Source organism: Lytechinus variegatus, chromosome 4 (assembly GCF_018143015.1).
Source record: "Lytechinus variegatus isolate NC3 chromosome 4, Lvar_3.0, whole genome shotgun sequence".
NCBI classification, from domain to species: domain Eukaryota; kingdom Metazoa; phylum Echinodermata; class Echinoidea; order Temnopleuroida; family Toxopneustidae; genus Lytechinus; species Lytechinus variegatus.
In genome coordinates, this window is record NC_054743.1 from 30,964,129 (window position 1) to 30,986,141 (window position 22,013).

General features: G+C 36.6%; 2 protein-coding genes across 2 annotated transcripts; one reads left to right on the forward strand and one right to left on the reverse strand.

The window, feature by feature from the left end:
* Positions 1 to 662: 662 nt before the first annotated feature.
* Positions 663 to 5,051, reverse strand: LOC121413826 (Golgi-associated PDZ and coiled-coil motif-containing protein-like). Its single transcript, XM_041606789.1, has 3 exons — positions 4,546 to 5,051; positions 3,462 to 3,626; positions 663 to 945 (listed from the first exon to the last, which is right to left on the reverse strand). Exons 1-3 carry the CDS (start codon positions 4,747 to 4,749, stop codon positions 766 to 768), a joined length of 549 nt encoding a protein of 182 aa, XP_041462723.1. The 5' UTR covers positions 4,750 to 5,051; the 3' UTR covers positions 663 to 765.
* A 2,190-nt stretch (positions 5,052 to 7,241) lies between these two features.
* On the forward strand, positions 7,242 to 21,605 carry LOC121413827 (protein MFI-like). Its single transcript, XM_041606790.1, has 11 exons — positions 7,242 to 7,301; positions 8,223 to 8,294; positions 10,351 to 10,480; positions 11,320 to 11,417; positions 12,784 to 13,111; positions 13,700 to 13,846; positions 16,299 to 16,535; positions 18,169 to 18,308; positions 18,951 to 19,121; positions 20,068 to 20,123; positions 21,203 to 21,605. Exons 5-11 carry the CDS (start codon positions 12,869 to 12,871, stop codon positions 21,361 to 21,363), a joined length of 1,155 nt encoding a protein of 384 aa, XP_041462724.1. The 5' UTR covers positions 7,242 to 7,301; positions 8,223 to 8,294; positions 10,351 to 10,480; positions 11,320 to 11,417; positions 12,784 to 12,868; the 3' UTR covers positions 21,364 to 21,605.
* Positions 21,606 to 22,013: the final 408 nt, after the last annotated feature.

Below are 22,013 nucleotides of genomic sequence, written 5' to 3' on the forward strand. Positions count from 1 at the left end.
CATTACAGTTAGGTTAACTTTGGTGCCACTATTTCAAACAGACATGTACATGTATGTATTTCAAAGAGACAAATGTATGTTTCTTGGAAAAATACATACAATAGTGATGTTGAATTATGGAGAGACAATACATGTACAATGTAGCTCCACAAAAAACCAAGACCACCAGATTCAAAAGAAACCCCAACAAGAATGAACTGGGATGGGGACCATAATAGCTCTTTTGACATTACAAGACACAACTAAAACTTCAATAATGACAATACAAATGTACAAAATTACAATTTTTCTTTCAGTACAAAATTTATCTTGGTACGCCTTGTCTTTGAAAACCAAATGAATAATTGGTTCCTCCACCCCTACCCCCCCCCCAAAAAAATAATAATGAACATAAAATTTAAAAAAATATATTAAGTATTCAACGGCAAATATAGGGTGTTAAGACAATGAAAACAAAACGTTAATGAACGCCAAACACTCAAAGACCAACAATTCACTAAATAGTATTACACAGTAGACAAAAAGCTTTTTTGTAATTTTTGTTTTTACTGAAAAATAATCTTGAAAAATCACAAGTAAATATTGCACGATAAAGAGTACAAAATCAAAGTTAAACAAAGAATCTTTTTAAATAAAGAAAACTACATGTAATGACAATGGCAGATTGTGTATAGATCCATTGGACAATGCCAAGATGGGACTTAAAGCATTTCGTTGTCAATGGTTTTTAATAATACAAATATGCAATGAAAGATGTACATGCACTCACCTGCCAGCTAGCTCCTTATCCAGGTACTTGGCTGCCAGCCTGGCTCCATACACCTCCCCCTGGAGACCAAGGATATGCTGACGGAGCTCGGCGTTCTCCTTCCTCATGACATCGAGCTCGGCTTCTAATCTGACCTGCTTGAAGGAGTCTGCCTTGAAGGTCTCCATCTCACCTTCCTGAACAGACAAGGAAACAAAGAGACTGTTCTCACTACATTCCTAAAACTAGTTTACTGGAAACTAGTTTAACTCGTAGTGAGAATGGTCAAAGCGGTCTTGAAAACAATCTTCCAAACCAGTTTGGAAAACCACCTCGCGATGTAGTTTTCAAGATCGCTTTGCCTCGTTAAACTGGTTTTAGCGTAAGTGAGGACACAACCATTCTCCGGGAAGCGATCTTCGCACATTTTGAGCGCGCTACTCCACACGACAGATGTACATGTAGAACACGTATGCTGCAGTTTCGAATTTCTCACGAAACATGTCACCCCACTGAGAGCGTTTCAATAGCAACAAGAGCGCTTTACGTGAAGTGATTTTGAAAACCACTTTCGTGTGATCAAGTGAGAACGCTAGCAAAGTGATCTTCCAAAGTGGTTTCCTGAATCGGTTTCCAGTAAAGTAGTTTTAGGAACGTAGTGAAAACAGCCTCAAAATTATCAAAACCTGTTTACAAAGGCCACTACAGTGAGAACTTGGGAGTCACTTCTAGCAGTAATTACTAACTTGTCTTGGGTTTAAAAGATCATACATCTGAACCCCTTGCAACAGAGCTAATGACGAAGTCTGAATTATTGAATGCAGACTCTTTTTATTATTCAAGTTTTGTATCCCTTTAGGGGAATTTTTTTTACTAGAAAACAAATTGGGTGGATGGTCAAAGCATCCTAAAAAAAAATAATTCTATAATTCTACATATAATTCTTTAAAGATTAGTACACTGCACAAGCATAATGTAGATAATGGGCAATCAAGTTGAACCAATTGATACATATATTTTTGTTCGATAGAACTGTGATTTGTTTTATAACACATCACTTGTGTAACTTATTACTCATGCCCTGCTCTTGTTAAGTGAAATTCGCTGACAATTCACTTTGTTACAGGCTCCTCCAAACTTTTAGGAAGGGCTTGACATAAGCAGTGGTCCCTTGACCCGAGGCAACCAAAATTGAGAGTCGGCCACAAAAATTCTATAAAATGCAACACTTGGTGGCCCGGTTGGGCTACCAAATTTTTGATAAATTCTGTTGTTTTCTTTTGTTTTAGAACCACTAAATTTGCTTTACGGGCCACCAAAAATATGAAATTGATGATTCATTTTCAACATCATCCCAAAGTACAAAATATTTGGTCGCATGATGCTATTTGATACAATCAGCATACAGGATTTAATTTATGTACTATATACATGTAATACAGTCGAAACAATAGTTGACTGTTCAAAGTAACACCTTCAAAGTTTATGTGAAATAAAGCTCTTACACTGTACTATTAAAGAAATGATCAGAGTTTAATCCATTACAGAGACAGGAAATTCTACATTTACACCTTATTACCTCCGTAGGAAGTTTGTGTAATTACCCTATTTTTTTACTCGGTTGCACATACCCATTGAATTACAAATAATTCACACATGCAGGTACCATTATTTTGTAGCACTACATCTATGCACAACTTAAAGTCCATTGTTGAGTCACAGAAACGCAAGTCAGGTCTGAGCACAAACCACAAACAACACCCTATTAAGCAGGGGAGTCGGGGGACTCTAACCACCACCCCCCCCCCACCTCCACCCACAAAGGAGGGCACTGAATGAATAAATGAACCATCAAATGACCAATGAATGAACCAATTAATCATTGAAGGAACAAAAGAAATGAATATCAAATTTGTTTACAATATTCAATCAAATTATCAATCCCCGTCAACATGTCCTTTTTTGGTACTCTTAACCTTTTTCCCCCCCCAAAAAAAAATAAGTGACAAACTTTCCTGGAACATACTTTTTTTTAATTCCTCAAAAATTCCTATTGTTATTGAAAGGTCAAGTCCATCCATGAATACTAAATAGAGAAAAATCAAACAAGAATAGTGCTGAAAACTTCATTAAAATTGGATGGAAAATAAGAAAGTTATGACACTTTAAAGCATCGCTTATTTTTCCCAGAAAAGTTCTATACTCAACTCAGTGGTATGCAAATGAGAGAGTTGATGATGTCACTCACTCACTATTTCTTTTCTTTTTTATTGTTTGAATTATACAATATTTCATTTTTTACGGATCTGACAATTATTACCATCTTGTTTGAACCACAAAATGTTAAAACAATCAAATTCCAAATACATTTAGAGGGAGGAATGAATCTTTGCTCACATGACAATGAGGAGAAAATTCAAATATTTCATATTTCATATAATAAAATACAAAAGAAATAGTGAGTGGGTGATGTCATCAGTCCTCTCACTTGCATACTGACAAAGATGTGCATATAATGTAACTGTTTGGTGAAATTTAGCAAAACTTTAAAATGTCATAACTTTCATAATCTGATATTGATGAAATTTTCAGTGTTATTCTTGTTTGAGTTTCCTCTTTCTATTCAAATCATCTTTTTGTTTGGGTGGACTTGTCCTTTAAATGTTGCCATTGACCACCCATTCAAATTTCCTGAGCTTCCCAAAGTACATACCAATTTCTTCTTGATCGCCTCCGAGTCAACATTCTGTCCAAGGTTGGAATGAAGCTGGAGCTGCACTGCATGGAGTTGAAGAAGTTGATTGTGTAATTCCTTCTCCATTATCACTTTGCTTGCTTTGGAGTCACACAGGTCTGCTCTCATATTCAAAATATGTGCCTGAAATATTTCAGAAAAAATAGAAGAATACAATTAACAGTTCGATCCCACTCCCAATTCACTGTTATTTTATCTTGAGCAAGAGAAATTCACTAGTTATTTTAGTTAGTGTTACAATTTAGGGAATGACAATGTTGCTGCCATCTTTCAGAAACCTGGAAACTTGGAAAGCTAAAATAACTTAGAAAATGCCAAAGACTAGAATAACTCATTAAGACAGAGTGTACTTGTCAATTTAAGACCCAAAGACCAAATCTAAATAGAACTTTCTTGGGTTAATGATGTGACCAAGTTTTTGTTTTTTTTTAGAAAAATTAGACATCAAAATAAAGGAACGTCCTGAAAACAAATTAATCAGGATTATTTTCAATTTTAGTAGGATCATCATAAAGTATTATGATAATCCAACTAAAATTGACAGTTCGATCCCACTCCCAATTCACTTAAATTATTTTATCTTGAGCAAAAGAAATTCACTTTTTACACAATTTAGGATTTAAATAAATCAGGGCTCCGTAACACAAAGGTTTGTGATGAAACGCAAATATGAAAGAACACTTCTGATTGGTTCCTAGTCAGTATTTTGCGACAAATGCGCGTGCAACATTGATCTTGATTGGTCAGTTCATTTAGCAATTGATCGCTAATCTTTGTGTTACGGAGCCCAGGATTATTTTCAATTTTAGTTGGATCATCAATAGTATTATGATAATCCAACTAAAATTAAAAATAATCCCGATTAAAATTAAAAATAATATCAATTACCTGTTTACATGTACATCTCAGTCAACAATCATTCTAATTCTTTCTCAAGTTTCTGTTACATGAAACATGAAATAGACACATGCAATCTCACTCAGTACACAATGTAAGATTTACACTCATAGTAATACATTTTTTGCACATAGATCTACCGTACCTCCAATTTAGCATTATTTTGAAATATTGTCTGTGCTTTGTGGCACAGCTGAGCAAATGCCGAGCTGAGTGCCGTCATTTTGGCCCTTCCTTCGTAAGTCAGATCACACTGCTCGGGATCTATTTCTCCTAACACCAAATCCAGGTCTACAAATGCCTTGTCGAATTCCTTTTCAAGGAGATCCAGCCAGTGAAGAGCCGCCATGATGATTCTTCCGGTGGCAAACCAAATGGAAATTGAAAATTGATCTGCTCCTGCTTGGCTGAGTTTTCACGCACAGCAGACACGTAGGCAGTTTCTCGCCGGAACTCCAGGGGATGACTAGGCCTACTACGCCGATACACTGGATGCCCCAGCAGCAGATACAGAGCGAACACGTAAACACGTACACACTTCAGCAAAACTGTATTTTTCTGAAATGGAAGAGGGCGGTGTTTCAAAATTATTTGACAATCCTTGATTTCACACACATAAAAATAAATAAATAAAAAAAGGCCTGACAATTTCCCTGACATATGCTCCTCACTCCGAAACTCGATCAGCACCAACAAAATTTAGAGTACCGGTAGCTGGTTTTAGCTGACTTATGTCTATAACGAGAATTGACATTTCCTGCTATTGTTAGTAGGCCTATAAGTGACCACTTGTGTGTAAAACTTAAGGGACACTTGCAGCCCCCAACCCCCCAAAAAAAATAGGACCAAGAGAAACAAAATAAAGAGGAAATGCAAGAAAGTGAAAGGTAATGTGTGATATGATATCATTTATTTGCTGAAATATATTTATCCATAACAGTCATCTGAACATTATGTTAAATTAGTCTATCACAAGAGTTTAATTTTAAACAGTAAAAAAAAATCAGTTTTTTAATAATCATTATGCAACTCTATATGAGTTGGTACTTGAAACAACTTGATAGACCAGAAGTTAAAGGATCGTCATTTCTTAAGGAAACAATCAAAAGGACGGAAAGGGCTTATTAAATTATATTTCAAAATATAAAAAGAGAGCGCTCATTGATTGCGAGGGATCAAAAATGTATAGGAGAAGACTCAGATAACCGACTGGGATGTTTAATGAATGAGGGGAACACATCCGCCGAGGGGGGGGGGGGAACAGGTGCTTACTTGATAAATTATAACCTAACAATTCGGGCCATCATTAGCAGAATATTTTTTATCAAATTAGTTATAAGATCTTAAGAATCAATTCGACACACAGTTTGTGCATAAACGCAATTCAAAATTTGTTTCCTTATTTCTGTAGGTTGCAGTTTCGGATTTGTACTCCTTAAGTCTTTTCGTCAATAGAGAGTTTTGCAGTTTTTTTAATGTCTGTTTAATAATTGATGTCGCATGTTTCAATCACATTTGCAGTGCCAGTGCATGAATTGATACTATAATGATGATATTTCATAGGGTGCGAAAATAATCAAAACAAATTGTCAAAAAGGCCAACTCTACCTGCAAAACAACAAGCAGGGTTAAAGAAAATGAAAGAATGTAGGCCTCCCCCGAATGCAAGATTGATTGATAGATTGATCGACTGATAGATAGATAGATTGCTTAAGTTTACTGATTGAATGATTAATCGATTTGATTGATTGATTGATGATTGATTGATTGCTTGCTTGCTTGCTAGCTTGATTATTATTTTGATTGATTGATTGATTGATGATTGATTGATGATTGCTTGCTTGCTTGATTGATTGATTAAGCCTTTCGCCAAGTCTCATTATTGCAAAAATGGATTTATAGGCCCATACATGTAGGGTTGATTAGGACAACCAAAGAAAGCTCAATCGCTAAGTGGGGTCCTCGTCGACATTCGTGTTTTTTTGTACGCTGAAAAATATTTAGCATCTATTGATTGATGCCAAACAGGTTTTCCCCCTTGGATGTGGATATATTCCCACTACTACTCAAGTTTATCAGTCTTGATGAAGAATAAGAATTGTGATTTTCGAATCCCCATGCATTCACAAACTAGAGGATGAGTTTAGGCCCCTATTTAGACAAAATAACTGAGTGGGCCACACATTGTACCTGACACTTTTCAGAGAAAAAAATATCCCATGCAGGGGATACAGTGTATCCCCTGCATGGGATATTTTTTTCTCTGAAAAGTCAACAATTTTGCAATTTCAATATAAAATACTTGTCCTACACCCATTGGCGGCGGAAGCCAAAAATTTTAGGAGGGGACAACCAAAAAATTTTTGACAAGCAAAAAAAAGGGGTTCTCAACCCAAAGATTTTAGGGGGGACGTAGGAAAATAAATTGACAAGCAAAAAAAAAAAAAAAGGTCATCAACAACAAATTTAGGGGGGGGGGACCGTCCCCCCCCCTCCTCAAATTTAGGGGGGACACGTCCCCCCCGCTTCCGCCGCCTATGCCTACACCCCCCGGCCCCGCCGCCCATGCAGCGTGGATTTTTTTTTTTGTAAGGGGGAAGGGGCCAGAGAACGTGGGGGTGTCGGGTAAATATGCATAGGTATCGACCCCTTGAATTATGGGGAAAGCGCCGGGAATAGGATTGACAACCCCCCGATGATTTGTACAAATCAAAACAAAAGAGGAGAATTAGAAGAGGGAAAACAACGCGGAAAACAAAAGAAAAAGAAAAAAATTATAGCGCTGTATACTAGTAACTCAAATCTATATGTTGACGATCGATAGAGGGCGACTCACAATGAAGTTGAAGGTCCGAAGAGAAGGTAGATTTCTTGTGTCTCTCTGGAGCTAGCTGGACCCTGGTAAATATATTTATTTATTGACGAATCATTGTATTTATAGCAATTACTGTGTGGATAATTCTGTATGATATATTGTAGTTATATTGTTTATTTTGTCTTCGAATTGATGTTGTTATATGTACTTTTGCAAGTGTTTACTGCCGTGGTTACGGACTTGACAACGGACGCCGATTCGCTCAGTGCGTTCTTTACGGAATCTGGAAAACTCCCCGAGAGTTGGGGGGCAAAATCAGGCTCATTTCTGAAGGACAATTGAATTGGTGATGGGGCACGGGCAGTATGGGGCACGGGCAGTCGGAAGAGTGGTATGGTATCATGGCATGGGTAGGGGCAAAAATTACAAGCTTTTTTTGTCTTTCCTTTTATTACGGCAAGACTAAAAAGTTCCATATGCACCCCACTCGTGACATGGAGAATGTTCAGAAGACTAGTATACTATGGCATTATAGCCCAATAATTTAGTATTACTATAGTATTGGGCTTATAAATTTGAAAGAACATTGTCATTACCGGTATGGTATGGTGGTAACCCAGGGAGCCTAGGACTTGTCCGTGTAATATGAGGCAGCCATATGCTCTCCAAAATGGGGTAGAAAGGGGTCGCAATAGCACTCAAAATAAAAGGGGAGCATATGAATTATGCACTTACCGGTACATGTACCTCGATTATATGAATGAAGGTCTATCAGGACACAGAATCCCGAGTCGACCGACATCAGAGGCAAAAACTGGACCCTCAAAAAAAGGAAAAGTTCTGTCTCGTTCGTTCTCCTGTCAAAATTGAAAACAAAATGGCTGATCGATACCAAGAACGAATGGGACAGAGGTCTAACTTTTTCCTCTTTTTTGAGGGTCCAGAGGAAGAGGGAAAACAATGGCCTGTTCAAACTCAAATTTTGTGTCATTTCTGTCCTATTGCAGTTTGATGATTTTATGCCATGATGTTGTCCTGCAAAGAAGCAACAAAATTATTGAGACTGGTGAAGTTTAAAGGTAGGAATTATAAAACAAGGTTTCCTCTTGACTTTGAACAGAATATAAATTTCACTTTTGATATGCCTTTAATGGTTCTCCACTTGAAGCTTGTGCATTAATTAAGCTTTATTGTGTCTTCATATGATTTTTACATTTACATGTACTTGCATCCTTATGAATTTAGATGATGTTATTTAAGAAAAAATGGAAATGTTCTTATTTCATCTGCAATAAAACACCAAATAAAAAAAAAAAACAATATTCAGAGTGATTCGAATCTAAATCTCACAGTTAAGTTTTTTTTTACTGATGAAAGATAAGATAATGGGAGATGAGAATGCTTTGATACATGTAGTTGCCATATATCTTTGACTTTGTTCATTATCATCAATGCCTTGGGTAAAAAGTAAATAGGTTTCTTGTTTACATGTATGTCGTGCTGTGCAGCATTTGTGTGTCTGTTTGTGCTGTGAAAATATTCACTTCTATTGTGCATAAAAATATAGCTTGCATCAGTTGTGTTCCCTTCCTAAACAACACCACTTCCACTCATGCAATTAATATTAATGTTATCTTGTTTCTGTAATAAAACTTTTTTTTCCAAAACTTTCTTGCTCTCACTACTTTCTTAACGTTCTTGCATTGAGCTATCGTCTTGTCATCTTTCTTTTCTTGTCTTTTGTCTCATTATCCTAATCCATTCCTGCACCTCACCGCAATCCCTGCCCCTTTCACACCACTCCATGACTAAACCCGGGTCGCGCCCAGATGACCCGCCGCCACCGGCCGACCGTCACCTGGCCGCCGCCCCCAAGTCTGTCCGGAGGGCCCTCATCCTCAATGATAGGGGTGATGCAGAGGACGGGGACAGGCGGAGTGCAGCAACCATTGAACTTCAGAGGATGTGGAGAGGGTTTTGCATCAGGTAGCACTCATTAGGTGATTTCATGTTCAGTGTTGACCTTTTGGTGTTGGTGTTATGTCAATTTTTACATGATTATGACACCAAACATGACATGAAAGTGGTCCTGAAAAGTCACTCACTAGTTGTTGAGATGTCAGTGATGTGATCTGGATTGGTTTTACAAACTTGAATAAGTTTTGGAGCTGAGGGAAGCAATCCAAATTTCAACACCAACACCAAGGCCAACACTGGACTTGAATTCACCCATTCTTTCCAGAGCCATCTTTATTAAGGGTGATTTCAACTACAGTGTTGAAAGCCGATTTACCCTACAAGCTGGCAGACATGTGACACTCTCTATTCCTAAAAAAATGCACAAAATAATATGACTGGTGAACTAAATTTAATGCCTTGTTACAAATGTTGGGAGTATTGGGATTTTATAAAGAAAAGGAAGAAAGATAAAAAAAAAACAGTTCGGCAGCCACAGTATCCAAATTGAAATGAGTCACATGTTGTCATTGATACTAAACTGTCTGCAACATGATTCACACTTTTATTTTTATTCCTCGGTATTGTAGCCCAGCCCTGCAGCCTTATTCTTGCTCTGAACATATATGAAACCAACACTAGCGCTATTCTGGAAATCACCTAATAGATTTTAGCACCCCTTTCCAGATGGTTTGAATATAATCCAAATTGGTTTCTAAACTTTAGATGCCTGAATAAATTTAGTCGATGCTTGTCTCCCTTTAATAGAAGCAAGATGAACAAATTTGTGTACTGCATGCACAGCTTTTCAAACCTTTCATACTGCTTTATTACTTTATTTGCACTATAACTTTTTATGATCACTGGTGAAAAGCTCTTTCCTGAATTCATTAATTATTCTTATTTCTTGTTCTGTAACCATCCATGTCATGACATACTTTCTATACACTCCAATCATTTGCAACTTTCCCATTTGTGTACATATTAAATCATGTTTTGTGAAACTAATTTTGTACTACTTCATTGCAAACATGTATTGCTAGTTGTCACACAATACAAATCACCTTCACATTAACAATATCTCAATAACGCCAATGTTTAAAATACTAATTTTGCCACTAAAGTAGATCTTCATTTCAGCTACTGTATCATTCTTACCATTCTGTCTAAATCTTGTAGGTGTCGTTTATTTGATGTCCTAAATGCTCAGGCCAGCGTTGAGCAAAACAGACCTGTATCAAGTGTTTACAGCAGGTTTGTTGCCTCAAGGGCTTCCTCCTATCAACATTCAGTTGCTGCTGTCAACCAGGTAATGATCATTATCAACTTTCCTTGTTAACTACCAGATGGTCTAATTTCAATGTTATGCTTTGTACTTAGACATTGGGGCCATTTCATAAGTTATTTACATAGTCATACTATAAGCTTATGCATGACTTGTAGCTGATTCATAAAATTTTATATAGTTAATTTATTATAAAGGCTTTTCTGAGCATCCAAAAAGCTACAGCACTATAGAACTCTCAAAAATGTAAAAACTTCTGCTTGGTCTAGACCTTTATTAAGGCTTTAACCCTATCTAACGTTGGTTATTTGTGTTGATCAAGCAATTGTGACAAAAATTGGCATGCACCTCAACCATGATGTAATCTAAAAAATCGGATAGTTCATTCTACCAAACTTATTAAAAATTATACTAATCAATTATTCTAATTCATGTATAAATCATAATTTTGCTGCTAATCTGAAAATGTAGCTCCAAAATTGCCAATTTTTGGTATGGACACTCTTTTTTTATTAAGATTCTAATCAAATGTATATAAAAAATATGGCCTTGATTTTTTTCCTTATGTTTTGTATTTGTATTTTTTAAATTACTTATGTATTTATTTTTTACTTAATATATTTTATTGTTTCCTCTGATGGAAATCATTGACACTATTTCACTCATAAATGATATGAAATCAATTTGTTTTTATCAGAATAAGTAAAAAGAATGATATATATTACACAAGACTGTAAAGGACATGATTCATGAAACTTGACAAGATAATTTTGTGTTACAGATTCCAAAAGATATTTGGAAAAGCCTTATATAAGAGTGAGATCTTTAATTAAAAAATTCTTGAACATTGATATTCCTTTTAGTCTAAAGAGCAGGAGTCAAGGGTACGAGAGTCAAGGTTGCAGGAATATCATCAGAACTGTTGTCGGAGAGCAGAGGAGAGAGGGGAGGAGTGTATCACGTAAGTATATCACGCATTATTTGCCACGCAAGTTAACCCTAATTCTCCGGGGGGGGGGGGGGCATAATGGCCCCCTTCGACAATTTTCACGATATACATGTATCTGCTGCGCAAAATTTTTTGACCTCACCGCTCACTGACTTTTTGCTTTCAAGTCTCGCACAAATTTTGAGACCAAATTTGGGTATGCGGTTACGACATTACGCAACATTATGTAAGTGCATGTCAGACCAAAAATTGCTCATAAACGTGATTTCATGTACAAATCCAATGTAAATTGTGTATTTAGCCAAAATTCATAAATGTATCATTATTGCTACTTTTATTGATTAAACTTCATTCATTTTGCCTTGCTTATGATCAGAATGAACGATTTCCATCAAAAAAACAATAAAAAACAAAAAGTAAAAGAAAGAAATACATAAGTAATTTAAAAAAACAATGAAATACATAAGAAATTGGTCTTGGTACCAGAATTTATTTCATTCACAATTTTTAGGAATGCTATAAATAATATTTTCACAAAAAATAGCATTCTAGGAGCTTTATTTTAGTGAATCAGAGCAAAAAGTATGATTTCATGAATAAATTAGCATAATTAATTCATATGCACCATCATGCAAATTTTCGTTGTGATCATGTAATCTGCGGCTGAGAACTTAAGGAGGGGGGGGGGGCAGGAATGGCAAGAATCAAAATACCCCGGGAGATATAGGGTTAATAAGTAATAGATTAAAATTACTTTATGGGTAAGAGTAGTTGCAGCTTTATTCATATCATACATTTTGAACAATCAGTTAACTTTTTAATTGTCATATGAGGAAAGGATACAAACTCCTAGCATTGCTTTAGTTTCTTCTTGATACAGCACAAGTCCTTTAAGTCTGAACGCTGTTATTACAACAAATATCAGCTGTATCGTGACATCAACTAGGTCTGTACTACAAAGACTGATTAAGATTTTTTTCAATAGCATGTAGGAGTTCTGATTATGATTCTAAAGAATAAACAGGGTTAGAAAACAGGAAATTACAAACAAAATTGGTTCATTTTTGGGGAACTAGGAAGTGGTATGTGGTGAGAACCTTGTTTGTTAAACTATCTAGTGACACCCCCCCCCCAATTTTAATGGACTTTACCCATCTTTCTCAAGAACAAATCAAAATTTTTGAATTAGTGAAATTTATACTTCTATGTCCAACCTTAACGACGGCAAATACACCTTCTTTGTGAACTTGCTATTGGTCAGTTGGTAGATTTATTGGCACATAGTTCTTAGGTACTGTAATTCTACTGGTTGGCTTAAGATTGAAAAGAGTGTGTCCATTCAATATCTTTTTCCCTATATTCTCTATTTTTGCTTCAGATTTGAAGACTTCTGTGCCCACTTCATCCAGAGCTGGTGGCACAAGGTCCACACCAGACGTCAGCTGCGAGGCGTTCCAGACATCATGGCTGCCGTCACACCTCTGAAGAGTGCCTCATCTGTTGGCAAGTCGGTATCCATCGTCCTGTCACCAGAGACGGGAGTGGTCAGGGGTGAGACCCACACACCGGGGGCACCACCCCCATCAGTCAAAGCACAGTCGAGGAGGTCGAGGAAGTCGGTGCCGGTCAAGAAGACGAAGAGGACAGAGCCATTGGTGCCCAATGAGGCAGCAGCTATCATTCAACAAGCATGGAGGAGGCATATTGTAAGTTTACTGTGCACAGCAGGTTATGTACATGAGTCACATGAGTAGATGACTGAGGTATTGACTGGTTAGAGCATATCTCTAAAGAAAGCGATGTTCAAAATGTAACATCAATCTAAATTGATTTACAGATTCAATCAAACCAACAAAAATGAGAACAATTAAAGGAAAAACAAAATGAATACTTTTAATAATTTGTACCATTTTATGAATTAAAAAAAAAATGGGATTACAGCAATAAATAGTTTTTTGTTCAGCACATATATTTTTATATGTTTTTTTAACAGTTGAAATGATTTTGCTCTCTGTTCTGCAGAAAATGATGCAATTTGCTAAGTATTACACCAATTAATTGATTGCTATGTGACATTGTTTTTGCATGGTTGGAGTAAATGTTTGAAGGGATATCATCTGTGAGTATATGACTGCACAGATAATATATGATATGAATTATATGGGAAAATGTCATCCTTGTTCACACCACGTAGAGATTCATATCTTGTCACCCAAATAAAAGAAAAGTGATAAATATCTCACCCTTCCAAAGCAACCCATTCATCATCACTACCCATTCTGTCCCCTTGACAGGACGTGCAGGTGTACCGCTACTACCGAGACCTCATCAACTTCCGTTGCCGTGGTAACCCAGCGATGATGCTGCGCTGCATCAATCCAAAGGAGGCCAGTTTGCTGGATGCTGCTGCAGGGATCCACATCAAGTTTAGACTTGCCGGGGTGAGTTTGAAATTAGCAAACTTGATATTTGTTGGATATTTTTTATTCATTTATTTCCTGCCATGTTGACTGTATTTTTGTTGAACATTTGTCATCAATGCACATGGAAATATATGCACATTTACCAATGATTTTATGTGATTTATTTTCTCTTTATAGTTTGCTCAAAATTTATTGTATATTGCTCCTTTTCTTCACATAAAGCACCACACTTTTGAATTATTATTAGATAATCATTCATTTTGGTAATGGCAATATTTTAGGTACTTTAGATTATTGAAATTTCATGAATGATTTATTTTCTTTTTTTTATCATATTAAATATTCTGTTTTTTTTCACTGTGTGCAAAAAAAAAATTTTTGCCTGATGAAAAAGAGAAGTTTTCATTTATTGATTATCTTTTATTTTACTTTTCCAACATACAGTTGGGGCCAAAAGTTTACATACACCTAGTAGACAAACAGTGATCCTCAATTTTTTACACTTTCACTCATTCCTGCCAACATATGATTTCATGGATGCAGACAAGTGTGGTCTTTTCTAAATATATCTGGCATATACTTCAAATAAAAACACTTGGAGACATATATATGGTTCATAATAGATATATTTCCACTTTATTGGAGGGTCAAAAGTTTACATACACCAGCCCTAATACTTGGTAGCACTGCCTCCATTCGTCTTCACATCTATCAGTCTACGTGGACAATTCGACACTACCTTCTTGCAGACCTCTAATGGGATTTTTTACCACTCCTCTTGGCAGATGACATTGACTTGAGTCACATTCCTTGGTTTCCTTGACCGAACATGCTTTTTGAGTTCTGTCCATAGGTTCTCAATAGGGTTCAGGTCTGGACTCTAGTGTTTCGGGTTAATTGTCATGTTGGAACCCAATTTTGACTAAGATTGAGGTTTTTAGCAGACCTTTTCAGGTTTAGCTGAAGAATTTTCAGGTAGTCCTCTTTCTTCATGGTGCCATCAATCTTCAGGAGTGAGCCAGTACCACTTGCTGCAAAGCATCCCCACAACATGATGCTGCCACTGCCTAGGTGTTCATTCTCATACTTCAGTCTGGCTGTACGGTGTTGGTCCTGGATTTAAGGCTTCTTCCCCGGCCTGCAGCCTCTCAGTCCATGATCATGGAGGACTCGCTTTATGGTAGAGAGGAATACCTGGCTTCCTGAAACCTCAAGATCCTGGCAAATCTCTTTTTTGTCATCCATGGGTTAAGCTGAACTGTACGGACAAGCCTGTGTACTGCTGTCTGGTTGAGTTTTCGCTTTCTCCCTGATCTTGGTAGAGTCTGCACTGTGCCGAGAGTGTTATGCTTGCGTAATATGGTTTGCACAGAAGCACGAGGCATGATTAGAGTCTTTGATATGACTCCTAAAGAGGAACCAGACTTGTGTAAATCAACAACACGTTTCCTACGGTCTTCGGTATAATGCTTTGACTTCTCCATGGTGCTAATGTTGCAGTGCTGATCAACATGGTATTGGTGGTAGCATTTATAGATACCAACACTGAATCACTGCAGGAACATCGGGGCAACATTTTTTGCCATTAGTCTACTCAAAAGTCAAAAACCTATTCATCGGTCATATTCTAGCTTTGCTTGACAAAGATGGAATATGAATCATGCTTCAAATGTCCATAGAAGAGGTATGCATAATTCTGCAGTCATTATTCAATTGACATTATAGCATTATCACATTCCTCAAGTCATTAAAAGGAAACCAAGTCCACTTGAAAGCCATGGCACCTCTTTTTAAATGCATTTTATCACTTCAACAGTGAAGTGTATGTAAACTTTTGACCCATTGATTTTTCAGAAATATAGATATTATAAACCATGTTAAAAATATCTGAGCATTTTATATGGAATATACACCTTGGGCATAAAGTATATGGATAATTCTTCTAATCTAATTGGCAATACAACTGGTTGACGGACAAAAAATGATGAAAAAATGAAAAAAAATTCTTTTTCACCAGGTGTATGTAAACTTTTGGCCCCAACTGTAGATGTGGTCACTTGTCACAGTAGAAGAGGGATACTTAAAAAGAGAATAAATTGATATTTAATATTGGCAAATCACTGAAACAATGGAAATAGAGATTAAGGTTTTGTTCTGGTAGGCATGAATCCTGTTTCAATGGGTTGTCTCTATGTACCTGCATATTTCTTTCAGGTGTTTATTTCCATAAATTCATCTGAGGCAACCTCTACTTGATTAATTCAAATAATAATGCCACCCACCAGTCCATATGCATTACGTTTGGGTTGAATTTGGAAATGAAGATGAATATCTTGCCAACGTACTTCCCTTTTGTGGAAGAATTAGATCCCGGTGATCGGCAAATCAGAGAAATATAATATCCACAATACTCATTGCCCAATCTCTGTACCTACCTGTAATAAAACTGATGTCCATTTCCACGTCACAGGCCAAGTTTCCACCGAACATCTACTACAAGATCTTCACCCATCGGACCATCATCGACATGTGCGCCAACAGCCCTAAGGACTACACCAAGGCCAATACCAAACGGTTCGCTGCCAGGGATGTCCACAATCGTAGGGAGCAGGGCAGTCCAAACCTTGGGCAAGGTGGTGGTGAGGTGGATAGGACAGGATGGTATCAGAGAGAGGAGAATAATGGATGGAGGCTTGTTTCTGATAGGGTGAGTTGATATATTGTAAAAGATGGGATCTTCTGTCCTTTCAGTTGCATTGTCGCTGATCTCAAATTCAATCGTGGGCGTCTTATAGAGTCCCGATTGATCCAATCAACCATAACTATGGAAAGCCAGCAATGTCAATATTTATCCTGCATGTTTGTTCAAAATATTTTCTAAGTATGATGTATATTCATACATTCATTGTTTTCTTGAGAACTCAGTGTGCTTCTCTTTGTTTACAAAGGACATCGTTCTAATTTCTTGTGGAAAATATTATGACGATGATGGATTTCCATAGAGATGCGTTTGATCGGATCAATCGTAAATCTTTGTAAGACAGAACCCTGGTGTCACATTGGTTTTGACACAAGCAGAAAAATGAAAGAGCAATCTATCAAAGGTTGGACTTACATGTAGTTCCATCAGAGAATATGGAATTTTTAGGTTTAATTTATTTTTATTTTTTTGACATCACATGAGAGCAGCTCTCAGTCACATATGTAATATGTGATATGAATCCCATAAAAACTGCTTTCCTAAAAAACAAAATTGAAAAATATTCTACCTATGCGTTCAATGAATTATCAGTGACATTCAATAACAGGCTCTACAATCTCATGGGAATCTTTAAGTTATGAAAAAAAAATCTGAAGTTTTTTTATTTGACTTTTTTATGGGATGCACCACTTAATATTTTCAAAATCTGTCCTGGCCTTTGTGCAATTGTTGATGATATCCATGTTACAGGTGTACAGTGCGTCCCAGAAAAAACGAAACCGAGATTAAGCGATGATTTATCATAACTTAATCACAAATACAATAGACAAATGACCTACCAATGTAAAGCTTAGAATCTCCTCTTTCAACTGATTTTACTTAGATTATTTCTCATTCACGCATGAGTGAGCAAAAAAAATTTGAAGAAAGGATACCAAAAACTCATTTGGCAGGGGGTATCTGAATTTCAAAAAGAAAATCACATGAGTAAAAAGTTCAATATCTGCTCTTTTATTTGATACCTTGATCACAAAAATGGTTAAGAAGTAAAAAAGTTATGTTCCCTCGAAACAATGCTTGTATTTCCATAATTTCATTAAATAAACTTGTTTCACCGGTTTCCCACAGAAGCTATTGCATGGTTAATAAAAGACTTAAAGCATGGCTGATCATCAATAAAACGGAGTGCCAAGTGAGTTTGAACACTGGCCTGTAGAACCTCTTCATTTTATGCAATTAATGAAATTCAAGCCTTATTTCAAATAACTAGAACTTTCAGTTATTTCTTGACCATTTTCTGTAATTGAGGTATCAAATTAAAGAGCAGATATTGAACTTTTTGAAAATGTTGTTTTCTTTTTGAAAGCCAGATACAGCCTGCCAAATGACTTTTTGGTATCCCCTCTTCAAAGTGTTTTTGCTCACTCATGCGTGAATGAGAAATAATCTAAGTAATTTCAGATGAAAGAGGGGATTCTAAGCTTTACAATGGTAGGTCATTTGTCTATTGTATTTGTGATTAAGTTACAATAAATCATCGTTAAATCTCGGTTTTGTTTTTTGTGGGACGCGCTGTATATTTAATTGACTCTACTCTTTACAATCCCACTCACTTGTTTTTTTTTTTTTTTTGGTGTAGTTGATCTTGAGAGCAGACCAGGACCCAATTACATGGGAGAGTTCCAGGACCAAACAAGATTTCCAACATTCCAAGCTCCTTCGGAAAGAAGATGTTGAGAAGAAAAAGAAGAGGAAAAAGCTAGAATGGATGAAAAAAATGTAAGTTTGTGATAGATGGTAAACACCACTCTGTGAAATTTTCTAGCAGTTTATATTATTTCTCCAACATAAGCCAAAGAATGGAATAAAGGATAATGGAAAAATAACACCAACAAGATGCATGTAGTGTATATAATTCTATAATCAAATACAACTTCCTGCAAAGTAGCATATTTCTTGAATTTTTACTTGACCTGCATGCATGTAAATTTAGGTATCCATATAAAATGAGTTTGGTTTTGGGTGTGTTTTCTTACTCGAGATGTAAGTAAGACTCAATTCTAAATGGACAACTCAGATGGAACAATGAAGTATTAGCCATGATTCATCATCCATATGAGTGTTCTTGAATTTGGATTTAAATCATCAACTGTTTTGCATATCTACCCATTATATTCACTTTTGCATGTCACTTCATGTACATGTAGTATGTCGTGGGGGGGATGGGGCCAAGGGTAAATTGCCCCAATAAAAAAAAGAAGCCCCTAAACTAAGATGCAAAGGACACCTGTTATTTTGGTATTAAGTTAGATGCAAAATGCTGCATACATAGGAAGATAAGCTCATGTACAACTATATGATTGCATTAAACTGTGAGTGTAAAAATAAAGTTAACTCTGTCCTTTGACCTCTGACCTGCAGGTACAAAGAAGGCATGCTCCAAGCCCAGGCCGACGATGAGGGTCTGAACACTCTAGTAGAGGACGCTACTGAGGGTCTCATGGCTCAGATAGAGAACAAGGGACCAGAGTCCGTGGATGACTGGGAGGTCGATGAACTCCTACAATGGACCAGTGGATTGAACTTTGATGAGTAAGTAGATGAGAATCCTTCCCGGGGTCTGTTTCACAAAGCTGTTCATAAGTTAAGAGCAACTTTAAGATCAACTGGTGATCCTTTTTTACGTGCTAAACCATCGCCAATGAATGTACCATTTACCACAAGAAAGGATCACCAGTTGCTCTTAACTTACAAACAGCTTTATGAAACAGCCACCATGTTTTTTCTGTGATGATGTCCTTTGGTAAGGCATTTATCTACATTTGCCACTCTCCACCGAGATGTTGTGAATTGGTACTCAGTGGGAAGAAGTTACTTGCATGCCTCAGCACCTGTAGGGTCCCCATGCTAAAGCTGGGGTACTAATATGCAAACTTAGCAGCATTGTATTAAGAGCTATACTGTATAATTGTGTTGCATATTGTTATTGTTGTTATTATTATCATGTCTTTAGTTACATGAGGTAATTCAAATGATGAAAATTTCTGAATTTAACGATCAAATGTACTATGATAATTGATGTCAAAAGTTACATTTTGATTGGATACATCCATCATCATCAAGTGATCAATGAAGACTACACAATTTTTACATTTGAGTGATGCATGAATTTTGGCATCATATGATTTCTGACTTGAGTAAATGATAATACCATTCATACCTATGTTTAAGCATTGAAACTTTCAAAGATCCTTCACGTATGACCGGATAGAACATATTTAGTACCATCCAAATGTTGTAGATTAGCAGTATTCCAAGGGGGAAAAAGGCTAATGTAGCTCTAGACTTTATGTTTTGAATTCTTGAAGATTTACTTTGAAAGTTTTGATAGTTTATCATTATTTTATTGTTGCCTATTACGGAATGGTACTGATGTGATCTCTATGCCAATTTCTAAAGGTTACAGAGGAAGAAGTGCAAAAAGGACAAGAACAAGCTGTTATAAGTTGAAACATTTTTCTTTTTCTCTTTCCTACAGCTACCAGAAGTCATGGCAGGAGATAGCCACTTCTGCAGGATCAGAGACATATATAGGTAAGTCTTGACCTTTGACCTCTATACCTAGATCCTAGGCAGTTATTTTTCAAGATATAATCTATTCGGTAAAAGTTAAACATTAGAGTCATAGGATATTATGGTGTCATCATATTTTTGATGAATAGAAAAAGAAAGGTGTTTCAATTTTTGTAGCTAGATGGACTTCTGCTCTTTGATTCTTTAAGAATTTTGTTGATATTTTCAAATGTTGCTCTGATACCAGTGACCTTCCAAGGGATCATATGTTTGTTGTATGGTTAGAGTAAAAAAAGAAAGAAAAGAAAACTGGGGCTTTAAATTGATGGGACTTGCTTCTCCACATTCGATTTGAAGTGTTTTATGTCACATTTATTGTCATTCTTCACTAAATGAATTTCAATTTTAATTCAAGGTGAACAGTTAGTTTGCAAAGAACTTGGTCAGATTAGATTTGTTATTTAAAGACCCTGTCACATCATTTTGTGCAAGCCTTGCGGACGACTATTTTTTGCTACCCGCAGGTCGCCCGCAAGTTGCCTGCATTGACAGTATCTTTCACACATCTCTCAAGCAGTTGCCCGGGAGCACATGCAAGTCTGCTTTTTCGCGCAGAAAAGTTTTGAACATGCTCAAAACTTTGTTGCGAATGAGTTGCGTTTGATTGCCCGCAACTCTACTCACCCGCAAGGCTTGAACGAAACAATGTGACCAGGGCCTTAAGGGATGTTAACAACTATTATATCTGAAATACATAGTGCAGATGAGAAATATCTGATTAGCAGTTATTTGTAAGATTCCGTATAGAGATATTCATTGAACCGTATATCCATTAGTCCATTTATATCAAAAGATCAAGCATAGCACTGTATACGACACCAGTATTTCGGGGAGGAGGGGTGGGGGGCATTACAGGTATTTCTGTTTTATGTAAGTGTTATGATTGAACAGAACATGAAAATGGTAATTTAGTAAATTGCTGGTATTTACTCCTTGCGTTTTTAGTGATAGTTACCTTATGCAAATATTAAGATATGTTTCATTTAGGTCATTGCACCTTCTAAATTTGACACTTTCTTAACTCTTTTTTTTTCAATCAGATGAGAGGCTGCAGTTCAAGACAAGCAAGCAGGATCCTTACGAGTTCACTTTCACCATGAGAGAATCTCTCCCATCCCCACCCTCACCATCCAGAGTCACCACGGCCAAGACGAGAAGTGCAACAACAAAACTTCAGATAGAAGACATAGCCGTCAACTGATATAGAAAGAGAAAAGACTCTCACTCTGCAATTAGAAGACATGATTGTTAATTGAGATTGAAAGAGAAAAGACTTTCATGCTGCAAAATGGGAAGAGAGACAAAAACAACTACAATTTGCATTTACTGTCCATGGAAGCAGCCAAAATGGCATGGAAATGGTAATTTTTTACACTCTAAGATGTTGCTTTAATAATCCTGTCTAGTTCTGAAGGAGTGAGCACAGAGATACAGGTATAGTGTCAGCCAGCAAGCTTCACCTCTTTCGTTATGTCTAAGTGCACCAACACAGCTGATAAATGACCTAGCAGTCAGCTGCAATAGTCAGTGAAACCCATTCAAAGTATATTATAAAAGTCTTCATCAAATGTTCACCTATAAGTATTTCTGACATTGCAATGGCAGGAGCCAGTGGTGCTGGACTGTCTGATCTAACATGCTTTTGAGGTTGATCTTGGGGAACCATGGCAAAGCACACTATGGTTTAACCCACCAAACTTTTCTCTCATCAGAACAGTTTGACGTCAATGGCAGAGGCGTTACTTTTGACTGAATACAATCAAGAATCCTTCTTGTCATGTAATATTCTTTCATTATATTCTTTTCAATCATTTATATATGAATGCTTACAGCATTGCTGCGGACCCAAGC